At 32.5% G+C, this 20,799-nt stretch overlaps 1 protein-coding gene across 1 annotated transcript in view; it reads left to right on the forward strand.

Annotated features, from left to right (window-relative positions):
- Nucleotides 1–12,742: 12,742 nt before the first annotated feature.
- The window catches only part of LOC139524875 (WD repeat-containing protein 89-like), a 30,492-nt gene continuing 22,435 nt past the window's right edge, over nucleotides 12,743–20,799 (forward strand). Inside the window, exons 1-9 of the mRNA XM_071320011.1 lie at nucleotides 12,743–12,987; nucleotides 14,341–14,426; nucleotides 15,054–15,138; nucleotides 15,859–15,908; nucleotides 16,443–16,557; nucleotides 16,982–17,045; nucleotides 18,207–18,338; nucleotides 19,419–19,496; nucleotides 20,502–20,552. Coding sequence (XP_071176112.1) covers nucleotides 12,872–12,987; nucleotides 14,341–14,426; nucleotides 15,054–15,138; nucleotides 15,859–15,908; nucleotides 16,443–16,557; nucleotides 16,982–17,045; nucleotides 18,207–18,338; nucleotides 19,419–19,496; nucleotides 20,502–20,552 — 777 coding nt within the window. The 5' untranslated portion in view covers nucleotides 12,743–12,871. The remainder of the gene's footprint in view (nucleotides 12,988–14,340; nucleotides 14,427–15,053; nucleotides 15,139–15,858; nucleotides 15,909–16,442; nucleotides 16,558–16,981; nucleotides 17,046–18,206; nucleotides 18,339–19,418; nucleotides 19,497–20,501; nucleotides 20,553–20,799) is intronic.

Genomic DNA, 20,799 nt, shown 5'->3' on the forward strand with positions numbered 1-20,799 from the left:
ATTGATCATTTTAAATCTACTTTTACAATGGAAACGTGATCATTTAATAACGTAATTAGACAGATTTCTCATGAGTTTATATATATACTATATTTATAACAACTTATTAGACATTTAAGCACTTTTTTAACTCGTTGCCAAAGTCTTTGGAAAGTTTTGATTTGGTAACATAAGTTATAGCATATATTGAAATATACCTAGTATATATTTTTCAAGATGAGATGGGTCATGTTTAACTGTCGTTCACGCAATTTGTGAATTGAAAACTATGACATCACTTGTTCCTTCTGTCAAATATTGTGTGAAGCGAAAAATAATAAATTTTTGGGCAGTTCGTTACATGTATGATTTACTTTTCGACTCCTTTGTAGTTCGTTACATTTAGGCAGCAACCATTTGATTCTTGTGAAGTTGTTGACATAAATGCTTTAACCTTCAGTTATAATTAGTTCGTTAGATGTATTCTTTACCCTTCGGTTCTTATTACTTCGTTAGATGTATGCTTAACTCTTGGTTTCTTATAAAGTTCTTCACATGTTTGCTTTACCCTTCGGTTCTTGTGAATTTCTTTACATCTTTGATTTACCCGGCTTTCGACTCTTATGAAGTTCATTACATGTATGATATACATGTCGACTCCTTTGTAGTGCGTGACATCTATGCTTTACCCGTTGGTCTTTGTGAAGTTCTTTACATATACCGGTATGCTTTAACCTTCAGTTCTTATTAGTTGTTTACATATACCGGTATGCTTTAACCTTCAGTTCTTATAAGTTCTTTACATATACCGGTTACTTTAACCTTCAGTTCTTATTAGTTCTTTACATATACTGGTTACTTTAACCTTCAGTTCTTATTAGTTCTTTACATATACCGGTATGCTTTAACCTTCAGTTCTTATTAGTTCTTTACATATACCGGTATGCTTTAACCTTCAGTTCTTATTAGTTCTTACATATACCGATATGCTTTAACCTTCAGATCTTACTAGTTCTTTACATATACCGGTATGCTTTAACCTTCAGTTCTTACTAGTTCTTTACATATACCGGTATGCTTTAACCTTCAGTTCTTATTAGTTCTTTACATATACCGGTATGCTTTAACCTTCAGTTCTTATTAGTTCTTTACATATACCGGTATGCTTTAACCTTCAGTTCTTATTAGTTCTTTACATATACCGGTTACTTTAACCTTCAGTTCTTATTAGTTCTTTACATATACCGGTATGGTTTATCCTTCAGTTCTTATTAGTTCTTTACATATACCGGTTACTTTAACCTTCAGTTCTTATTAGTTCTTTACATATACCGGATTGCTTTAACCTTCAGTTCTTATTAGTTCTTTACATATACCGGTATACTTGAACCTTCAGTTCTTATTAGTTCTTTACATATACCGGTATGCTTTAACCTTCAGTTATTATTAGTTCTTTATATATACCGGTATGCTTTAACCTTCAGTTCTTATTAGTTCTTTACATATACTGGTATGCTTTAACCTTCAGTTCTTATTAGTTGTTTACATATACCGGTATGCTTTAACCTTCAGTTCTTATTAGTTCTTTACATATACCGGTTACTTTAACCTTCAGTTCTTATTAGTTCTTTACATATACTGGTTACTTTAACCTTCAGTTCTTATTAGTTCTTTACATATACCGGTATGCTTTAACCTTCAGTTCTTATTAGTTCTTTACATATACCGGTATGCATTAACCTTCAGTTCTTATTAGTTCTTACATATACCGATATGCTTTAACCTTCAGATCTTACTAGTTCTTTACATATACCGGTATGCTTTAACCTTCAGTTCTTACTAGTTCTTTACATATACCGGTATACTTTAACCTTCAGTTCTTATTAGTTCTTTACATATACCGGTATGCTTTAACCTTCAGTTCTTATTAGTTCTTTACATATACCGGTATGCTTTAACCTTCAGTTCTTATTAGTTCTTTACATATACCGGTTACTTTAACCTTCAGTTCTTATTAGTTCTTTACATATACCGGTATGCTTTAACCTTCAGTTCTTATTAGTTCTTTACATATACCGGTTACTTTAACCTTCAGTTCTTATTAGTTCTTTACATATACCGGATTGCTTTAACCTTCAGTTCTTATTAGTTCTTTACATATACCGGTATGCTTTAACCTTCAGTTCTTATTAGTTCTTTACATATACCGGTATGCTTTAACCTTCAGTTCTTATTAGTTCTTAACATATACCGGTATGCTTTAACCTTCAGTTCTTATTAGTTCTTTACATATACCGGTATGCTTAAACCTTCAGTTCTTATTAGTTCTTTGCATATACCGGTTACTTTAACCTTCAGTTCTTATTAGTTCTTTACATATACCGGTATGCTTTAACCTTCAGTTCTTATTAGTTCTTTACATATACCGGTTACTTTAACCTTCAGTTCTTATTAGTTCTTTACATATACCGGTATGCTTTAACCTTCAGTTCTTATTAGTTCTTTACATATACCGGTATGCTTTAACCTTCAGTTCTTATTAGTTCTTTACATATACCGGTTACTTTAACTTTCAGTTCTTATTAGTTCTTTACATATACCGGTATGCTTTAACCTTCAGTTCTTATTAGTTCTTTACATATACCAGTTACTTTAACATACAGTTCTTATTAGTTCTTTACATAAACCGGTATGCTTTAACCTTCAGTTCTTATTAGTTCTTTACATATACCGGTATGCTTTAACCTTCAGTTCTTAAGTGTTCTTTACATATACCGGTATGCTTTAACCTTCAGTTCTTATTAGTTCTTTACATATACCGGGATGCTTTAACCTTCAGTTCTTATTAGTTCTTTACATATACCGGGATGCTTTAACCTTCAGTTCTTATTAGTTCTTTACATATACCGGTATGCTTTAACCTTCAGTTCTTATTAGTTCTTTACATATACCGGTTACTTTAACCTTCAGTTCTTATTAGTTCTTTACATATACCGGTATGCTTTAACCTTCAGTTCTTATTAGTTCTTTACATATACCGGTTACTTTAACCTTCAGTTCTTATTAGTTCTTTACATATACCGGTATGCTTTAACCTTCAGTTCTTATTAGTTCTTTACATATACCGGTTACTTTAACCTTCAGTTCTTATTAGTTCTTTACATATACCGGTTACTTTAACCTTCAGTTCTTATTATTTCTTTACATATACCGGTATGCTTTAACCTTCAGTTCTTATTAGTTCTTTACATATACTGGTTACTTTAACCTTCAGTTCTTATTAGTTCTTTACATATACCCGTATGCTTTAACCTTCAGTTCTTATTAGTTCTTTACATATACCGGTATGCTTTAACCTTCAGTTCTTATTAGTTCTTTACATATACCGGTATGCTTTAACCTTCAGTTCTTATTAGTTCTTTACATATACCGGTATGCTTTAACCTTCAGTTCTTATTAGTTCTTTACATATACCGGTATGCTTTAACCTTCAGTTCTTATTAGTTCTTTACATATACCGGTATGCTTAAACCTTCAGTTCTTATTAGTTCTTTGCATATACCGGTTACTTTAACCTTCAGTTCTTATTAGTTCTTTACATATACCGGTATGCTTTAACCTTCAGTTCTTATTAGTTCTTTACATATACCGGTTACTTTAACCTTCAGTTCTTATTAGTTCTTTACATATACCGGTATGCTTTAACCTTCAGTTCTTATTAGTTCTTTACATATACCGGTATGCTTTAACCTTCAGTTCTTATTAGTTCTTTACATATACCGGTTACTTTAACTTTCAGTTCTTATTAGTTCTTTACATATACCGGTATGCTTTAACCTTCAGTTCTTATTAGTTCTTTACATATACCAGTTACTTTAACATACAGTTCTTATTAGTTCTTTACATAAACCGGTATGCTTTAACCTTCAGTTCTTATTAGTTCTTTACATATACCGGTATGCTTTAACCTTCAGTTCTTATGTGTTCTTTACATATACCGGTATGCTTTAACCTTCAGTTCTTATTAGTTCTTTACATATACCGGGATGCTTTAACCTTCAGTTCTTATTAGTTCTTTACATATACCGGTATGCTTTAACCTTCAGTTCTTATTAGTTCTTTACATATACCGGTTACTTTAACCTTCAGTTCTTATTAGTTCTTTACATATACCGGTATGCTTTAACCTTCAGTTCTTATTAGTTCTTTACATATACCGGTTACTTTAACCTTCAGTTCTTATTAGTTCTTTACATATACCGGTATGCTTTAACCTTCAGTTCTTATTAGTTCTTTACATATACCGGTTACTTTAACCTTCAGTTCTTATTAGTTCTTTACATATACCGGTTACTTTAACCTTCAGTTCTTATTATTTCTTTACATATACCGGTATGCTTTAACCTTCAGTTCTTATTAGTTCTTTACATATACTGGTTACTTTAACCTTCAGTTCTTATTAGTTCTTTACATATACCCGTATGCTTTAACCTTCAGTTCTTATTAGTTCTTTACATATACCGGTATGCTTTAACCTTCAGTTCTTATTAGTTCTTTACATATACCCGTATGCTTTAACCTTCAGTTCTTATTAGTTCTTTACATATACCGGGATGCTTTAACCTTCAGTTCTTATTAGTTCTTTACATGTATCCTTTACCATTGATTTCTAATGACGTTCTTAACATGTATGCGTTATACTTTGGTTAAGAAATAATTCTTTCATGCCATGCTCTATGCTCATTTTAACATGGGTAGGCATTATATTTGTTAATATATGAATACCGAGCGTTAGCGAGGTATTAAATGTTTACAAATATAATGCCTACCCATGTTAAAATGAGCATAGAGCATGGCATGTTAGAATTATTTTGATTCTAATAGGAATATTTTGAACTTTTGTTCTTTGAAGCGGAGCTATAGACAGTATAGAGGCCCCTCATGGGGGGGGTCCTAGTAATCACATAATCACCATTTTTTTGCCAATATAATCACATAATCATTTTATTTAAAAATATTTGCTTATCTTTAGTAATCAAATAATCATAAACTAAAAATACAGTCCTAGGTAATCAAATAATCATGAAATATTTGGCTTAATAATCAAATAATCATTAAAAAAACGGCCAAGTAATCACATAATCAAAAACCCCATGAGGGCCCTCAGTATAGTAGACGCTCGAAATGTCGCCATTTTGATTTAAAGATTTTGAACAAAAACGTTATAGAAAAATCAACAGTTTATCAATAAAAAAAAAGAACAGAAACATTTAAACTTACTTTTAGAATGTTTTATTTTTAAATTTCCTAGCGAGCAACACCAACAAAAATGTCCATTTTGATTTCTGACGTTGTTCAAAAATTCATCTGACGTTGCAATTTCAATTGTGACGTCAATCACGTGCAGCCCATGTTCTATTCGAATTAGAACATGGCTTTGTACCCAAAACTAAAGAAGAACGTCATATTAGAATTGTTATTAGTTCGCTACATGTATGCGTTACACTTTGGTTCTTATTAATTCGCTATATGTATGCTTTCCCTTAGGTTCGTTTGAAGTTCGTTACATGTATGATTTACGCTTCAGTTCTTATTACTTCGTTAGATAAAATTGAGAATTGAAATGGGGAATGTGCCAAAGAGACAACAACTATGCGGACCATAGAAAAAAAACAACAGCAGAAAAGAGGGACGAAAGATACCAAAGGGACAGTCAAACTCATAAATCTAAAACAAACTGACAACGCCATGGCTAAAAATGAAAAAGACAAACAGAAAAACAATAGTACACATGACACAACATAGAAAACTAAAGAATAAACAACACGTACCCTACCAAAAACTAGGGGTGATCTCAGGTGCTCCGGAAGGGTAAGCAGATCCTGCTCCACATGCGGCACCCGTCGTGTTGCTTATGTGATTACAAATCCGGTAAATAGTCTAATTCGGTAGGTCAAATTCATGAAAGGGAAGGGGATTGTAGTTACGACGTGAGGAACATATCCGATATCATTTGTGAAATGGTGGTCACCAACAGGTCTTCAATGTAGCGAAAAATTCCCGCACGCGGAGGCGTCCTACAGCTGGCCCCTAAACAAATATATACTAGTTCAGTGATAATGAACGCCATACTAATTTCCAAATTGTACACAAGAAACTAAAATTAAAATAATACAAGACTAACAAAGGCCAGAGGCTCTTGACTTGGGACAGGCGCAAAAATGATGTATGCTTAACTCTTGGTATTTTAAGAAGTTCTTTACATGTTTGCTTTACCCTTAGGTTCCTATTAGTTCTTTAGATGTATGCTTAACTCTTGGTTTTTTATGAAGTTCTTTTCATGTATGCTTTACCCTTTGGTTCTTAAGAAGTTCGATACATGTATACTTCATCCTTCGGTTCTTTTGAAGTTCGTTACATGTATGCTTTACCCTTTGGTTCTTAAGAAGTTCGATACATGTTTGCTTTACCGTTCGGTTCTTTTGAAGTTCGTTACATTTATGCTTTACCATTGGGTTTTTGTGAAGTTCGTTATTTGTAAACTCTACCCTTCGACTCTTATGTTTAGTTCGTTATGCTTTACCTTTCGGTTCTTATGAAGTTCGTTACATGTATGCTCCACCCTCGACTTTATGCAGTTTGTTGTATGTATGCAAGGCGAGGCGAGGCAAATTAAATTTCTAAATTATAAATTTCCCCACCTTATAGCAGCAATATACCCCTGCATATGGGTTATACATATGCCAACTCATTTGCTTGTAGCTGCTTCTCAGACTTTATAAAACGTCATCAGTGTCTGAGTAGAAAGTTGATGAGCCAAGGTAATGTCAAAGAATGTCTGGTCCTTTTTCTAATAAAGTTCATTGGAAGACAACAAGACCTTGTTGATAAAGATTCCATGTCAATATCACAAATAGTACATAATGGTCTTGAGGTATAAATGCTATAATACAAGATTTAATCCAACATTTTCTACATAAGGAAATGCCTGTACCAAGTCAGGAATATTTACAGTTTTTTTTCCATTCGTTTATAGATGTGTTTGAAGAAGAGAAGTAATCTTAAGCAAAAATGTACAGCAAAATAATTTCTACAAATAAGCGAGTCAACACGACGAAAATTGCGAACGGACTCATTTTATGAGTTATTTCCCTTGAGTGATGAATTTGCATTTTTGGCAAAAACTATTGTGGATAGGGAGATACATATATAGGTGGATAGGGAGATGCACAGCTCCTTGGTGTATTTTGCAGTAGGGAAACCTACACTATTCTCAATACCTATTGCTGTAGTATATTTTTATATTTGCTGTGAATACACATATGAACCTTTTTTTTTACATTTGTGTTTGTTTTTCTGCATCAGATACGAGGAGGATTGTTATGTTTTTTAAGCTCACAATCCTAGAGCATCGTCCCTTGGTGTCTGTTGCAGCTAAACAATCATTTATATTTATACATTTCCAGCAAAATATTATAAAATTAAGTGAGAAAAAAAGTTTGCCACATCTCTGGAGTATCAAATCTTAAATACTTTTTTTATTACATCGAGATGACCTTGAGGTCATTCCGATGTATTGCTATCGCCTAAATTTCCATTATGCAAATTAGTTTTGGGTTTTCAACCGATCTATAAAAATCATAGATCCGCGGACATTATCTAGTGCAAAAATAACATTCCTTATCGAATGTTTTAACTTCATTTTCTCAATGGATACTCCAATAATTTTTTTTTTTTAAACACAAATTTATAATATGAAAATGTTTTGTCGTTAGATGATATAAAAAAGTAAAAAAAATCATTGATAATATCTATGCATACGTACCGAAAAATTGTGTTAAAGCTTTGTTTGAAGAATATCTCGAGAATGTTTAGCGACACTCCGACAAGGACCGGTAACTCTGTAATTGTTTTTGCGAGAAACATGAATGGCTTCTCATATTCAATCTTTAAGAAAAAAATTAATTGATCATCCACGCACGAACTTGTCTCAGAAAAAAAGTATATCTCTGTACATTAACCTAAGTTTCAGTTATAGAGATATGATCTTTTTCTGTGACATGTTTCTTTTGACCATCCACAAGAACTTGCGGTCATCCGATGTTCAGTACTTCAGTACTTTGATTTAACATTTAATAGCCTGTATGACTTTATCTCAATAGTTAAAGTTTATTATATGAATGTCATGTAAAACACTGTATGTTGTATCAATTTTATATGTTATGTGTATATGCCCCCCTTGGGACCTAATTTGGAAAATAAAACTTGTCTTATCTTATCTTATCATATATATATATATATATATATATATAAGGAGCGTATCAGTTATTGTATGGGAGGGAGAGCTGGTCATTTTGAAATCAAACATTTAGAATTTTCTTGATCCCCTCATATTATATCACTATTCATATTTAGCTCACCTGGCCCAAACGGCCATCTCTTGGCGTCCGTCGTCCGTCGTCCGTAAACTTTTACAAAAATCTTCTCCCCTAAAACTACTGGGCCAAATTTAACCAAACTTGGCTACAATCATCATTGGGGTATCTTGTTTAAAAATGTGTCCGATGATCCGGCCAACCAACCAAGATGGCCGCCATGGCTAAAAATAGAACAAAGGGGTAAAATTTAGATTTCGGCTAATATCTCTGAAACTAAAGCATTTAGAGCAAATATGGCATGGGTTAAAATTGTTTATCAGGTCAAGATCTATCAGCCCTATAATTTTCATACAAATCAGACAACCCGTTGTTGGGTTGCTGCCCCTGAATTAGTAATTTTAAGAAATTTTTGCAGTTTTTGGTCATTATCTTTAATATTATTTTAGATAAAGATAAACTGTGAACATAAATTATGTATAGCAAAGTTAGATCTACAAATAAGTCAACTTGAACAAAATTTTAAACAATTTTCGTAACTTATGTAAATTTTTGTAAACTTTTACAAAATATTTCCTTTGAAACTACTGACAGTGACGTAGCTATGTAATTTTCAAGTGTACGCCCGAACCTCGGTCAGGGCCTAAAGGCCCTATTGGATTCAAGCCAATGAACCATCTGGTAGTAGATGAGCGGATGCTAAGCCTCCGGAAGTTTTAAAGTTATCGAGAATGACATACCATTCATGTCATTGAAAACTCATATCAATAACAACATTATTTAGATTCAAAATGGTTATTTGTTTATGTTTAATTTTTTCATTGTTTATTTAGAATCATAAATGAACATGAAATGATTAATTTTCAGTTAAGTTGTTCAGGTGCAATATTAAAATGTGTAAATAGAACCCTGGTTCTCGCCTGAAATTTCTCCCCTCGAAAAGTTTATTCATTTATCAGTCCAGTACAGGATTTAAACAAATCAAATATTTTCATTTAATTTCTGCACAAGTTTCATGACAAAATATGGAGGTTTATAAATTTATCGTGTAAATTAACTCGACCACATAGATACCAGGCACAGGCACTCGTCTCAGAAAGAAATCCTATATACCTTAGTTTATATAAAGGTATATAGGAAAAAAAACTCTGAGACGAGTGTCTGTGATACCAGGATGGAATTTTTTACTTGCGCTATGCACGTTTTCCTCCAAGAAAGTTTCATTAACTTTGACCACGGTTTTACATATAATTTATATGTACCAAATTTTAACCTCAGAATGTAAATACTTCAAGAAATTCATTTGATTAATCCAGAAATTACGGGAAAATTCATCATATATAATTTCGTCATGATGCGCTGGATACTCTTTTGACCATAAACAGTTTTTGTCCAGCTATCGTAAAATCATACCACATACTGAACCTACATCTACACAGTTACAATTAAAAAAACATGCAAACAACATTTCGAATCTAAGTACATAAGGAATTGCTTTAAAAAAGGAAAGCGAGTGTAGAAATCACGGTAGATTTAGACTTTGACAGAAAATGAACAAATATATAAATATGTCATTTTTATTCGAAATTACAAGCAATTGAAGAAAGACTTAGAAGGTTGATGTATAGTTAACCATTCTTTTAATAATATCTAGATGAAAATATTTTGTTTAACCAAATCCAAGTGTACGCCCGGGCGTGCATGACTGAGCCAAGTTCATTATAGATAGATTATTAGAGATAATGATAAACAGCAAGAATGTTCAGTAAATAAAGATTGACAAACACATCATCATCACAAAAACATAATTTTGTCATGAATTATATTCTCATCTATGACCATCTATTATGTATGTCCTTAATGTTTAGTATGAACATAGACCAATGTGAGCGACACAGGCTCTTTAGCGCCTCTGGTTATTTTATCCCATTCTTAACTTGAACACTCTTTTTTTAATGTAATCCCCCCGGCTCTTTCAAACATTCCAAAATTTGAAAATGCAAAACACTTAACATTTAAACACACATTAGTGATATGTACTAGGATCGGTATACTTGAGATCTAGAGATAAAATTGCCCCCCCCCCCCAAAAAAAAAAAACCCTTCGAAATTATGAAAAAAAAATGAACAACACACTGCCACGTTAACAAAGATAGTCCATAAATCAATGGCAAGGAATATGTGCTGTAGTAAAAATCAGTGGGTGTTTGGCAGTCCGGCAACCGGCGATGCTTCATCAGTTCAGTTCAGTTTCTTGTATATTCCTCCATTAATTGTGGAGCACTACCCAAAGGGTATAGTTTTAACAACTATGTACACCTTAAAAAATAAGAAAACAAATAATTGTATACAGATGACTGAATTTGGTTATAATAATCACTAAATGATAAATATCATAATTAATTCAATGGATTGTCATCATAAAGTTTTAAAAGATATATAATAATTCATATGTGCTGGGTTGTAAGAAAATTTTAAGAGACAACTGCATATATTTACAAATAAGAATTAAAATGGTCTCAAATTAAAATTACTTATAATTATTAGTTAAGAGTGCTATAAATACATCAGGAACTATAATGAAAATTATATTTTATAAGACTTATGTAAAATGGTAGGGGTTTGGAAAAATTTGAGCTAATATATATACATAAATTTTCTTCACATTTTATTTTACTATATGGGGATCTTGTCATTATTCTTTAAATTATAACTGATATCTTACAATTTTAAAAAGAGAAGATTTATTTTAAATACATGTACTTATAAGTCATAAAATAGTAAGATGATATACTATTAGTAATGAACTGTTTTATTTTAAAAAGTTTGCTTATACTGTACTTGTGATCAAGTTTTTTATCCTTTTTGTGCGCAGCAAGTGCATCTCATAACACATATTTCTAGCCAGAGTTTCAATGCTTTCATACACAGTTGAGTAACAGTTTATGTCTTTGCTAGTACAGTCCATTATGAGCTGCAGTAAATTCCCTTGTTGTATGATCTTCTTGTATGTTGAGGTATCAATTTCATCCATTGTCAGTTCAATTTTTGAGCAGTATTTAGATCTTATTTGCTCTAATTCTTTGCAGTGTAGAATAAAATGTTCTAGATCTTCATTTCCCTGTTCACAGATTGTACACATCGGGTTAACTTTCGGATCGAACTTAGCTCTTTTGGCTTGGAATATGTACGTATGAGTACTTATTCTTGCTTTTATTTCTCCTGCCTTTACATCTTTACTATTGTTTTTTACACTTTTCCATATATTGTGAGCTTCATTTAATGGATTGTTCTGTATCTCTATGTATTTAAGTGATGTTTTTTCCATTTTTTCATTATGACATTCATTTTTCCAGTATTCCTTGATCTTTATTCCTACTAGTCTTTTCCATTCGATTTTATTCAGTGGATTTTCTATGTAGTAGCTGCTAGATTTCAAATTGTATTTTGATAGAGTTTTTTTCTACTCTGTTGATAAAGTCTTTTCCTCTTAGGTCTGAAAATGCTATTTGTCGGCGCAGAATTTCACATTCTATGGTTCCTGAATTTCGAACAATATTCATGAAGAAGGTAAGTACATTTTTGTCTAATGTGATGGCAATAGGTTCTGCTCCTACCAAGGTATAGACAGCCATATTTGCTGTATTATTTGGAAGCCCTTGAATTTGTCGGAGGATTTTTCTCTCTGCCAGTTCTAGCATATCCTTTTCTTTTGCAAGTAGGTTCATCACCTCAAGTCCGTATATGCTTCTTGGTACTGCATATGTTCTCCATAGCTTGTATGCGACCATTGGTGAGAATCCCCTTCTGACATGTAACCCAGCTCCAAGAAGGCTGTATATTGTTGCCCTATCGGTTCTTATTCTTTCTGAGATATTTGCACGGTTTTGCTCGTTTCTTTTGATACCTAGATGTTTGGTTTCATTGGTTATATTGATGTCATTGTCTTCAAATTGCAATGTTGATATGTTTGAGCCTTTTGCATTGTATAGAACAGCTTCAGATTTAGTTGGATTGATTTTGACTAGATCTCTGCTTGTATGGTGTTGCACTATGTCTAATATTCCTTGCGCATCTGCAGTACTATTTGCCAGAACAGCAATGTCATCGGCACATGTTGGCGCAGGGACTTGTATATCACCAATACATGCTCCAAGTCACATTATTCCTTCGTGTTATGTCTTGAGTTTTTTTTTAAAATTTTATTGAGTGCATTTAGTAGTATTCATCTGGGACTATTACACTAAGTATTATTATAATTATCATTATTCTTAGTATAATTGTCCGAGTTTTCATATACTTGTCAAATTTACAAATGAGGTGCTCCTATTTTAGAGGATCATTATTATAAGAATAAAAGAATCAAACCTAAAAAACTGTTCGGCTAAGGGGAAATAACTCGAAGTCGAACACGTGGGTAAACAAAACAACATTTTTAAAAAGGTAAAAAATAGACGATAACTGTAAAAGTACCATAACATTATAGCATAACAAGCAGAAAATTATGGTAAAATAGAATGGCAGACAGTGGCATAAGACATTTGTTTGATGAGTTGAATCTGACGGAAAAGACAGCTTTTTCTCTGGAGAAAACTAAAGATGACTACATATTAGATATCACTGTACAGGAAAGGTATAATTTTGGCATATAAATATATATACAGCATGTTTTTATATTCATCATGTTCATAGGGAGTACAATGTTTTCCTATTTATTGTACTTAAAATAACAAATTGTCTACTTAACGTCATAAAATAATAGCCTCATACAGAGAGACCACCATTTGTTCACCAGGTGTTTTTTTTTCAAGTTATTCTATCAATTGCATTTATATCACATGAACCACTTCCAAGTTTAATCATTGGAGTGTTGATTCCCTCACTTGAATAATATCAGTGTCACTGTTAGAATTCTTCATACAAATTGTTAAATGATCAAGGCTATAGACAGATAATGAGAGTAGGAACATAAACATGATAAAAATAGCTACTAGATTTGTCCATAAGATCTAGATACTCAGCTTCTGCTATGAAAGGACAATTTCAGATGCCCACAGCCAATCTTTCTTTCACCACGTTGGTCAACACAGTTGAGGGATTCAGAGGTGCCTTGAAACACAGGACTCAGGAGTTTAAAATCTTACTCTTTATAGCAATAATGGTGTATTATATGTCAAACTCTGCTATCACGTACAGTAGAGCTTCTCTCGAGAACTGTAAAATATTGCAAACCTGTTTACTGTAAATAGCCAAAACTTTCTATATTTGCTCGCACACTGCCCGACTGGGTAAGTATTTTGCTTGAAACCAATAGACCACTTTCGAGTTCATCCGTCACCGGAAAAAACTCGTCAATTATACGCGCTTTTATCACCGTCATTTGTGCGTTTTGGGGCGTCGTCACTTCCCTTCCAATGTTGAGCGAGTGGTTGGAAAACTATAATTCTATATTATACGAATTATTCGGCAAATTGAATTCTCAAAATTAACAATCAACACTGCTGTCATTAGGGAATTGTCAGTAAGTACCTACAGAGCAACCATTATTTCTAGTTTATCCTGCACAAAGACGATCACTAAGACGCTTGATGAACGTAAATAGTGCAGGGATACAGGCGACCCCCTCTATCTGGTAAATGACGTCATAAAGGCGTGCATAATTGACGAGTTTTTGCCGGTGACGGATGAACTCGAAAGTGGTCTATTACAATAAAATTTACTTTAAAGATAAAAGAACTGATGTCTTCTGTTGAATTCTGTGTCAGGAAGAATTTTTGATTGGGTTGCTCAATTATTATCTGACCCACCTTATCAAAGCCAAGAAAAGAAGACTTGAAAAATTTAGACAAATTACGTGCCTTTAATCAGTGATTTAATCATGGACAGAAACTTGCAGTATATCCAAAACTTGTAAGCACTGAAGAGTAGACACATTTGTCATTTAGAAAATATTGAAACTGTAGTATGTTTTACCGTATGTTTTCAGAAGTAACACATTAGCAGCCACAAGCAGTAATAAGTTTATAAGATTGTTTTCCTACAGTAACTTAGCTACCAAAGGATGTATTGAAGGTACGATATCAATAAGAATTTCTTTCTTGGGACAAGCACGAGTGAAGCAAGATTTTACTGTTCATTAGATGATACATTTAAAAGGCTGATCTTAAATTATGATGCAGTTTTCTTTATTTGAACAGATACAGAATAGTTTAAATAGTTTGTACATGTACACGAGTTGCATTATATGAATATAAAAAAGAAGATGTGGTATGATTGCCAATGAGACAACTATCCACAAAAGACCAAAATGACACAGACATTAACAACTATAGGTCACAGTATGGCCTTCAACAATGAGCAAAGCCCATACCGCATAGTCAGCTATAATAGGCCCCGATAAGACAATGTAAAACAATTCAAACGAGAAAACTAACGGCCTTATTTATGTAAAAAAAATAAACGAAAAAAAAATATGTAACACATAAACAAACAACAACCACTGAATTACAGGCTCCTGACTTGGGACAGACACATACATAAATAATGTGGCGGGGTTAAACATGTTAGCGGGATCCCAACCCTCCCCTAACCTAGGACAGTGGTTACATAACAGTACTACATAAGAACGAACTATAAAAATCAGTTGAAAAAGGCTTTACTCATCAGATGGACAAAAAAACAATGAAGACTCTTTTGTAGGTCACAGTGGCCAAATTACTGGTGTGAAGTTTGCCAATACAGAGAGTGATATTTTGTTTTCATCATCTGAAGATAAAACTATTAAGTAAGTAAATCCACTTCATTTCAACTGTTGTGGAAAGTTGTCTCATTGGCAATCAGGCCACAACTCTTTACTTTTATTTTGAGACATAGTCTAAAAATGTATCAACGAGTTGAAGATCATATATATATTTGGTCAATAGTAAACACTGGGTAAATTTCAAATCTTAAAGCCAGGCTTTGTGGAAATGAAATGTTCCATAAAACATTTTAGCTGCAGTTTGATAGCAAACATGAGATGAGCTGCTTATAAAGGCAAGATTATAAACTATAAGATGTTCGTGGAAAGCAAGTTTAAACTATATAGTATCACAGAAAAATACCTTTAATGGGGAATTGGATTAAATAATTTGTGCCAATAGTATAAAATGAGTGCCAGTGGGTGTCTGTTTCTATGAGAATACTGTAGAAAAATCTAATTGAGAACTGCTTGCACAGTGAAAAAGAAAGATTTTACTTAGATCTGCTTCTGTTAAATATAAGCATCTGATTTCTAGGTTTAGTTACTAAGCTGCTGGTCTGCCAATCAGTATGACCACCAGCTGACCTACAGGGACTTAGCATTATATTTGAGTATGTATTAAGTAAGAATAATAGTATCCTTTTGAGAAGATCTACACAAGTTACAACTAAAAATGTATAAAGAGTTGCTGATGAGGTACTGATTAGTTGCAGTGTTGTGAAAAATAATATTCTTTTCTTTTAAATTTTATTTATTTTGCAGATGCTGGGACATAAGAACAGATCTTAAAAAACCAGTTTCTGTATTTGAAGGTAATATTGAATAGTAGTCATAGGATGATATTATACAATATGTGTACCCTCATACATGCTACAGATGTACATTTATAATTAAATCAAATCAAGGAAGCCTTATCCTATCCTTAGTGTTAAAGTACAAAGTAGAGTAAGATCTAATGTTAAATATGTTAGGTGGATTGTACCCACTCGGCACTCAGGTTACCTCCACAAATGTTAAATCTGTTGTTCTTAACACTGAGGCAATTGGCCTCCGCCACAATGTAGTTTAGAGTGCTGAATGTGATGCTAAATATATGTCTCTTGGTACCTAAATGATCAAGAATCTTATTTTAATTAATTGAACATGTTAAATGTGTCATACCACATCTTCTTATTTATACAAATAGATATCTTAATTTTTTTGTGCTGAAATATTAAAATACTTCCTATTTTTTTACAAAATATTGAATTGAAAAGGTTGTCATGCATTCTCTCCCACTAAGTGGAGCTGTAAAGAGGGAGATCTTCCATTTTGTAACTCATGAAGAACTTTGAATGTATTTTCAGGTTACGAAGAATCTAATAACATATTTACAAGTTTTGATGTAAGCTGCAATGACAGAGTTATATGTGCTGGCTGTGCTCAGAATAAAAAGTCAGAAGATGTACATTTAATGTTTTGGTAAGTTATACCTTCTTATAGCAAAGGTTGGACTAGTAACTGCTCAACTCTATTTTCCTTCTGTCCTCCAGAGACGGAAATTTTTTTGTAAATGAAATCATACCTTCGCTGAAAACTTTAAAATTTGCTGGGATAAGATTGAATTTTATTCGCGAAAGAATGATATTGCCTTATAAAACCCCTTTATATCTTTCTAAATAAGAAAAGCTCGCTGCGATAAAGCCTTTCTGTGCTAATGTGGCGTAAAGCAAACAACAATCAATCAATCAATAAGAAAAGTAACTTATTTTTTTACTTAATAAATATACATGCATTAAACTCTCAGAATTCTTTTCAAATTCTATATTTAGTATTTTAATGCCCAGTGTCTATCTACTTTGAATTTTGAATTGATTGACAACATAGTTTTGTTTGACCTTTGTAGGGATAGAAGAGGTAAAGAGTTGTTAGGGTGTTACAGTGATTCACATCAAGATGACATTACACAGGTATACATAGACATATTTACATTTAGGGAAAACTGGTATGTTGTTTCTGGTTAGTCAGCAATGTTTCAACCTCTTCTCTGCCTGTGTTTTGTTGATACAAATATATTGCAATGAGATGGACATTCTGAAATGGTAGAACATGATTTTTATGCCCCATCTATCTTTATACGACCTCAAAAATATTTTTGGTATCAAATAATGGTATGATGTCATATGCATCGTCTGCATCGTCGTTGTCTGCATCGTCGTCATCCGTAGACACATTTAGTTTCCAGACAAAAACTTTAGTTTAAATCAATGGATCTCTATGAGATTTAAGAAGAAGGTTCAATACCACAAAAGGAAGGTTGGGATTGATTTAGGGGATGATGGTCTCAACCGTTTAGAATAATAATTTGTGTATAAGTATTTCAATTGCTCTGAAATTGTACCACAATGTTTAATACCACAAGTAGAAGGTTTGGATGCATTTTTGGGGTTATAGTGCCAACAGTTTAGGAATTAAGGACCAAAAGGGGCAAAAAACAAGCATTTTTATAGTTTCTGGAAAATAACTTGTGTGTAGATTTATGGATCTCTCTGACATTGTACCACAAGGTTCCATATCACAAAAGAAAGGATGGGATTGAGTTTGGTGTAATTGCCAAATTTATGCAGGATTAAGGGGCCAAAAAATGGCAAAAACAAGCATTTTTCTAGTTTCGAGACAATAACTAGTGTTTAAGCGTGTGGATATCTCTGAAATTGTACTACAAGGTTCCATACTACAAAGGAAAGGCTTGGGTTCATTGTGGGGGTAATTGCTCCAAGGGGGGATTCAAAAGTTTGTGGGGTTCAAATTTTTGAAAATTTTCAAGAAAAATCTTTTATTGCACAGTATTGCGCAATAGATTTGTAAGATCTTGACATTTATTTTGTGTCAGAAACCTACACTATGTCAAAAATTTGATCACAATCCAAATTCAGACAGTTTCAAGCTTGATTATTGTGTCTAGATTTGCCCCAACTGTTCAGGGTTCAACATCTGCTGTCGTATCAGGCTGTGCTCAGCGAAGCAATTTATTTAGTTTGTGCTGACATTTTGTATGATTATGATATTTAATACTTCTTGATAATGTTGATAATTGACATAACAATAATGGATTGTTCTTATTGTTTTAGGTATGTTTCCATCCGACAGAACCAGACACTTTATCAACAGGATCAACCGATGGTTTGGTATGTGTTTTTGATATCAGTCAACCAACAGAAGATGATGCCATAGTTCTTACACTTAATTCAGAATCATCTGTGGTTAGTATTTGTATATCAGCTGTTAAGTTATTTTGGTTTGCATAAAAATGAGATATGTTTTAGTACTGCTTTCAAATGCAGTAAATATATTCTGTAGAAAAAAACCTAGAAGATGTGGTATAATTACCAATGAAACAAGTTACTATCAGAGACCAAACGACCTATAGTGAAGTTATCAACTATAGATCACTATATGACTTTCAACAATTTGGAAAACCCATACCATTAAGCAAGCTATAAAATGCCCCAATATGACAAAATGTAAGACAATGCAAAAGAAAAATGTCCAGAATTACGTACATAGCAATAAACAAAAAACAAATATCTGATGCTGCTCTATCCTATCCCGTGGGTGACAATTAGTACAACCGGTTGAATCCAACATGCATTGAAAAAAGCATGAAGTTTTCCAATCACATATTTATTGGATTTCAGGTGTTTGCAAAGGCTTTTCTGTGCAATTACTTCAAAACATCACATAAATCATTATGAAAACTACTGTGCATATCAAAATATACATAATAATACGAAAATAACACAACTTACAGTGTGGTGGACATTTATATGACAAAAATTAATCCAAAGTTCTCAAGCGAGCATACACGAGTTGTGTTGATAAAGGGAGATAATCACATAAAAGGTATGTATGGAAAGCATGTAAAAATGTTCCAGAACAGACATAGCAGACAACCACTGAATTACAGGTTTACGTCTGTAGAAGTCAATTTCAAAAAGACCATCAAAGTGATCTTATATTATTATTATTATAATTAAGCCACTCATATTATCTTTAATCTTTATTGTTTAATTATTTACAACTGGTAACTCAAAAAAACCTGTGTGGCATGAAACCTCTTTTGAAGAAAGAATTGCTTTTCAGTTGTGTAATTTTTTTTTATAGAATTAACAATAATGAAAAATTATATGTATCAAATCTCTTACTCATAGTTCTTAATTTGTGGATAGTCACCAAGTTGCATTATTGGTTTCAATAAAAATTTAACAAAAAATTGAATTTACAGTCCATTTTATTGTATTTCTGCAACTTTCAAATTTGTTTTTTTTTGTTTATTGCTACAGGATAAAATTGGTTGGCATGGTAACAATTTATATTGTGTGACACATATAGATACATTTTACTTGTGGGACACAAAAAAGGTAAATATATGTTCTTTTATTTTTATACATGTATTAGGGCCCACCTATGTACAAGAAGTTGTAATTTTTATACATGTATTAGGGCCCACCTATGTACAAGAAGTTGTAATTTTTATACATGTATTAGGGCCCACCTATGTACAAGAAGTTGTAATTTTTATACATGTATTAGGGCCCACCTATGTACAAGAAATTGTAATTTTTTCACAAATTGAATTTTTAATCCCTTTTCTTGTTTTTATGTCTGATTGATAGCTGTTTGCTGAACATCTTTTTGTTACTTACTGGAGTTGGGGTTATAACCCAAAATGACATCTTGCTAAAACATGTCTTATACAAAGATGTTAATGTTTTATCACATTTTATCATACATTTAGTAGTAAATACAGTAGTTTTGAATATTTGATAAATAGCCTGCTGTTTAATCCATCTTTTCATATTTCTGACAAACGAAATGCAGCTTTAAGAAAGAACTCAATGAAATACCATACAAAACACCAAAAAAAAATAGAATAAACAAAATATCTAAAAAACAACAGCATGCAAATTGTAAGGTAACCCAGGTATCACCCTCGACCAATATCATCCCTCGTGCCTAAAGGCCCTCTGGCTGATATTGGTATCTAGGGATGATATGGCATATGATACGGATTTTTCCATGTATTATTCTCTATATATCCCACTTATGGAGGGGGTTGTATACTGTAATTGTCCCTGTCTGTATCCATCCCTCAGTCTCTGTTTATGCCCAGTTTCTATTTCAAAAAATTATTTGATCTAGAACTTCATAATACAGTCAAACTTTTTATAAAGGTCACCTAAATGTACTTTTATGTCCTCATCTTCTTCAGTTTATTTTTTTCTGCTTGTCTATCACTTGGTTAGGTTACTTTTGATATATTTTTATAAAAATTTATAATATTGAAGTATTGTTATTATCTTATCCTTGTAATAACATTGTGGGAGTTGGTATTTTAATTAGTAACATGTGTGTTCCTATTTCAGGAGGAAGATTTATTAGTACTAACAGACATCAAAGAAAAAGACAACCTGCAGGTAGAGTGAAAGTTTTTATTAAAATAATACCCCATAACTACCCCATAGCTATAGTATTACCTTTGATTTGATACAAGTGGGCCTTTATCTTTATGATACAATACCATGTTGTGAATAGGTAATAAAATACAGCCTTTCTAGAATAAACACCAACTTTCCTTCTGATCAAACCAAATGACCACTGTTGTTATTAGTTTGGGTATAATAGTCTTCAAATAGTTATCTGTCAGAAATATAGCAATAAAGA

The sequence above is a fragment of the Mytilus edulis genome, chromosome 5 (assembly GCF_963676685.1).
Source record: "Mytilus edulis chromosome 5, xbMytEdul2.2, whole genome shotgun sequence".
NCBI classification, from domain to species: domain Eukaryota; kingdom Metazoa; phylum Mollusca; class Bivalvia; order Mytilida; family Mytilidae; genus Mytilus; species Mytilus edulis.